This window comes from Pteropus vampyrus, unplaced genomic scaffold, assembly GCF_000151845.1.
Source record: "Pteropus vampyrus isolate Shadow unplaced genomic scaffold, Pvam_2.0 Scaffold3, whole genome shotgun sequence".
Taxonomy (NCBI): Eukaryota; Metazoa; Chordata; class Mammalia; order Chiroptera; family Pteropodidae; genus Pteropus; species Pteropus vampyrus.
The window spans coordinates 4,265,473-4,270,583 of record NW_011888784.1 but is presented as its reverse complement, the minus strand read 5'-3'; the positions used below and the strand labels follow the sequence as shown (position 1 = coordinate 4,270,583).

General features: G+C 50.9%; 1 protein-coding gene across 7 annotated transcripts in view; it reads left to right on the top strand.

Annotated features, from left to right (window-relative positions):
• The window catches only part of CTIF (cap binding complex dependent translation initiation factor), a 260,002-nt gene that overhangs the window by 136,158 nt on the left and 118,733 nt on the right, over positions 1 to 5,111 (top strand). For all 7 annotated transcript variants that reach the window (XM_011360859.2, XM_011360850.2, XM_011360883.2 and 4 more), the window contains one exon: positions 1,616 to 1,692. In XM_011360859.2, coding sequence (XP_011359161.1) covers positions 1,616 to 1,692 — 77 coding nt within the window. The remainder of the gene's footprint in view (positions 1 to 1,615; positions 1,693 to 5,111) is intronic.

Genomic DNA, 5,111 nt, shown 5'->3' with positions numbered 1-5,111 from the left:
CTGGGTCTGGGTGGGAGAGGGGAAATGAGAGGGGAAGACTTGGTGTTTTTCCTTGTTTGTGTTTTGTATTAAGGAAAGCAAATAATATCCTTTGAGAAAACCATTAAACAAAGCACATCCTAAGACCACAGAGGCCCATTGTGGCTGCTTGGAGCCCGGAATTCATTCATGCCTTTTTGGCTGGATTGTTGGAGGCAAGGGGGAGGGGAGGAGGGAGAAACTATTATTAAAATATATTTTGAAATATGTCATTCTTTTTCTGGACTCAATAGCAATCTAAGCCAAGCATTCATACACCAGGGTCCCTGTGACCTGAGCCTATTGCCCTCCCCATGCTCCCCTGGGAAGCTCCCCGAGACTGGCCGTCTTGGCACAGCCAGGGCTGCCAGTGTCCATCCCACCCACCCCCACTTTGGTCAGGAGCTGAGTCCTGAGCCCCCAGGGCCAGGAGGATCCTCAGCTGTGGAGCCCAGATCTGGGGGGCTGCATGTGCCCTCACCATAGAGGGTCCGGGCTGCTAGCCCCACAGAACTGCCTGTCTCTGATTCACTGTATGAACCCTCTGGGCCTCAGTCTCCCTGTCTGTAAAGTGGGGTAGAGCCAAATAGACTCTCATTGAACACTGTCCAGCACACTGGGCCCTATAACTGCCCCTCTCGCTCTGTGCATGCCCAAGGTCCCCACAGGGTCACACTCAGGCTGTGGACTCTGAGTTGGCCTACCTAGCTGTCCCAGACCCAAGCCACACCACCTTCTCCTCCCAGACCTCCAGGCCTAGGTACCCCCCACCTCTCCCCAAGGCTTGTCTGTAATGGAATGGCAGCATTCTCCCCATGTCCCCCTGGAACACACTTTTCTTCTGGGAGAAGGGAGGTGACAATCGGCCCAGCTTCTGCAAATCGTCTGCCTGGGGCCTGGCATTTCTGGGATCAGACCTGCGTTGTAAGCAGAGGGTCTCTCATCAACTGTAAAGTAAATCTGTAAATTATTGTCATCGTGACAATATAAAAAATATGTAGGATTATCCCCAGTTTATAATTTTAAAAGGCATTTAGCTATTATGTTTTCCTCCTAACTGCTCCCCAGGAATATAAGGAATGAGGGCCTTGAGTAAAATTGCAAGGGGGTCCTGGGCTAGGATGATGAGGAGACCTGGATCCTAGCATGTTTCTACCACATGAGGCTTAGGGTTTGCAAGGGGGTTGCATCTCAGAGAAGGTATTAGCATTCTCATTGTGTCAGGAACATTGATGTTAGCGAAGTAACTTGTCATACAGCCAGTGAATCCAGGATGTAGTCCCAGCTCTGTGGCAAACTCTGCAAGTCCTTGAATGGCCCATTCATCTCTCTGGACCTGAGCATTCTCATCTTTAATTTGAGTGACTGGATATGACGAAGTCTGAAGTCCCCTTTATGTCCCTACTGTTCTCGATCCAGCGTCGTTGCCTGGTGGGAAATTTATTAACTCTACTGTTTTTCATTTTGCAGTCTGGTCTTTCCACACGCTCCACTTCTTTCTGTCATTGATGTAGTTACCGTCGTTCGTTCACTCCCAGAAGTCCTTTGGGCTCTTTCAGGAGTTGCTAATGATGTCCCCTCCCCCTCGACACCGCAGGGTTACCATCCGATGCCCCATGAAGTGGAGATCGCGCACACAAAGAAGTTGTTCCGGAGGAGGAGAAATGACCGAAGGTAGGAGACGCCATCACGAGCTTTGGGTTTTCTTTTCTATCAGCCATATGTGGCTCTGTCACTCTTGGCCTGTGTGTTGCTTTACCCCATCACTGGTTACTACCTATGGTGAGGTTGGCACAGTGAGGTTGGTTACCAGTTGGGCAGCAGTGGGTACGCTTCTCTTGGTTGACCCCTGGCATGGATGCCTTCAGGAGTCCCGGGCAGGTTTTACAGCTCAGAAGAACTGCTCTTTCCACTGACCTCACAGCAACAATAGCAGTTTACAGGGGGCTGGGACTTAGCCGACCCATGTTCTGAGACGTGGCCTCCAGGAGCTCTGGAGCTCCAAGGGTATCTATCTTTCTTCCAATCCAAGTCACTGGGAGTTGTCCCTGGCATTCTGCAGCTATGCTTCGGCAGGTGACACTGCTCTCAAATGCCTGGAGGAGCTCACTTGAACGTAAGGCAGAAACCAGGATCTCCCTGGAGTTCAGAGTCCTGGGTGATAGCCAGGGGCCAGAAAAATTGCTATGAGATGGCCCTGGCAGGAATAAGCAACTGAGGCTGGGGGTCCTGGGAGGGGTATGCCTTTGTTTCCTTAAAAACTTTCTGACATGGAAAGATCTTCAAGGTTTATTTTAAATGAAAAACCTCAGGTGCAGAACCATGTTTGCAGTATGTGGCCATTTGTGCAAAAGGAGGTGTTAGAGGATATGTTTTACTTAAACATGCGTAAATGATTTCGGGATGGAAATATAAAAGAAGGGTGGGAGGAAGGAAGAAGGGCGGGAAGGAGGCTTCTGCTTGAGGAATTAAAATGATGTTTTCCTCTATAGGGATTTCTTTTTAGATAAACATGATGGCCTGTGATTTTACTTTTAATGAACAGAGGATATTCTCAGGGAGCTAAGAAGCAGCCCAGTTGATATCCTTGCTCAGAAACCTAGAAGGGGCAGCTCCGTGAGGCCGGGACTGTGGCTGAGCTGAGTCTCTGATTTTTCCCTCCGCTCTTGGGCCCCGAACAAGGACTGTTGGGTGGTATCCCCAGCTCGGGGTGGGTGGATGACTAGGCACCTGGAATACCTCGTCATCAGCTGGTGGCTTTAGCTGGTCTGAAACAGAGAATAATAAATGTACAGCTCTCTGGGAGGAGAGCAGTCCTGGCTTAGCAATCAACCACTGGGCACTTTCATGCAGTGGCATGAAAAGGGGAATCTGAGCCAGGAGAGGTGGGGCAAGCCCTGTCCTGGGGTATCACACTGTACGTGCTACCTTTTTGCCACACAGCTTCACAGAAGTTAATCCTGGTTTCTGGTTCCTGGCGGAGGGAAAAAGTAGAGAACACCCCTAAAGGCGGAATGGGGTTCACGGGATACTGGGTCGGTGTTGGGGAGTGCAGAGGCTTGGTGTCCCTCCTCCCGCTGCCCCATGGTCCTCAGAGTGCGTGCCTGGAAGTGTGGGGCGTCCCCAAGCTTCTGAATGAGAAGTCACCCTCTGACCTGCTTCCCCGAGCTCAGCATTCAGGTCCCCAGCTCCACTTGTGGGCCAGGTTGCCTCACTCAGCAGGAGTCCTCTGGACAGCGTCAGGCCTCCGGAAAGCAGCAGCATGACCCAGGAATGTAGGAAGAGGACCGCGCCATACAGGCACTGGGAAGCTGCCCTTCCGCTGGGCGGCTCTCGTGTTAACGAATGCCCGGGTTAGGTCAGCACACCTTGCAAAGGATGTGGACCCGGGACAGAGTCCAAAGCCAGGCAATAAAGATGATTAAAGGGATGGAAAGTATGTCCTGTGAGGAGAGGCTAATGGACGGGGCCAGGGATGAGGAGGCTGCAGGGGAATAATGTTCACTCCAGTAAACTCATGAAAGATTTATGCGGAAGGCTGAGGAGCAGCTGCCTCCACATTTACAGAGACCCAAACCAGAGGAAATCAGCCGAAATGGAAGGAGCGCATGCTCAGCCGCACCGAAGAGGGACTCAAGGAACAAACGTCCTGACCGTCAGAGGTCAGACTGCAATTCAGGGCAGCAGACATGGGTTAAGCGAGTGGCCATGTGCGAGTCGGGGCGTTCCGTCTTATTTCACAATCTGGAATGCTACGGTACGATCCATCACTCCGCGTCATGGAGTCCCCAAGCATGGACACTTTCAGGGGAAGAGCAAGCAGCCAAATAGTTTAAAGAACTCATTGTCTAGAAGCAAGAAGCCAACACCAGAGCCTTCCTGTGTCCCTATCAGTGAATCGTGTAATTTTGACATTTGAGGAATGGCTGTAGAATATCATTATGTCAATCTTAACTTTCCCAGCTGATGATGGATAGTAGTGGCCTTGCTAAGCCCCAAACCTTTGTATTTGACCTTGATATCTAACACTTTTGTACAGGAGGTTAACTTTCTTAGTATTGGAGGCGTAAACCACACCGAGAGGCTTGCATTCCCTAGGTGGCAGAGAGATTGGTGAGCAGAATTAGGTTTGGTGGCCAAAGGGCGCCACCAACATCTGCATCGTGCCTCTGGCCTCTTCCTCTGTTGTGGGGGAGAGCAGAGACTGTTTTCCCATTTAACAGATGGGATAACTAAGACCAGGGATGCGAGCTAAGAAGTGGCAGGGCTGCACTTGCCTCTCTTGACTCCAAATCTCTCTCCATTTCGGCTTCACAACCTCAAATGGACATTTGACCCAGAAAAGACCAAGAGCAGGCAGCTGGTCGATGCATAGTGGGAGTGTGGCTGTAGCGTCCCATGAGGGAGAATGGCCTGCTCCATCCTCATGGTGTTTCTGTGGCCCTTGCTGCTTTTCTTTTCAAGTTTTTGAAGTGTGAGACACATGCTCTGGCATCAGACTCTGGATGTGAACTGCAGCTCCCCCACTCACTGTGACCTGAGCAAATTGCTTCACATCTTGAAAACTGCTTCCTCTTCTGTAAAGTGGGTCTACTAACTGGGAGGCTTATAGGAGCTAACCCTCATAAGGCACCTGGAAACATTGTTACAGGAGCTAACCCTCGTAAGGCACCTAGAAACCAGCACACTCTTCAGATCAGACGGGGCTCGAGGCACTCAGGGAACACTATAAGGTGAGAGTGGAGTGAAGATGTCTGCAGTGAGGGTGAGCTGTCATCCCGTGATCCCAACGAGTTCTGGGTTCGCTTGTGGGCCCAGGGAGCTTTGCTTTGCATCCCCTCCAGGGCTCTCGGGATCAGTTGTTCCTCCTCCTGGATCAGCTTTTAAAGCTCTGCCCCCACTGTCGTGGCTGGCGGGAGAGGATGGCCCCTCCGAGCAGCTTCTGCAGACTCTGCTCCCACGTTCCCTGGGCTGCTTCCAGCGTCTCTGTGATTAAAATTGAATTGTGGATGTCTTTTCCTCATGTGGCAAAAAAAGGTTAAACTTGTGAACAATTCATAGGTTTTCTCCTTAAAATTGTTCTCAAATCTTGG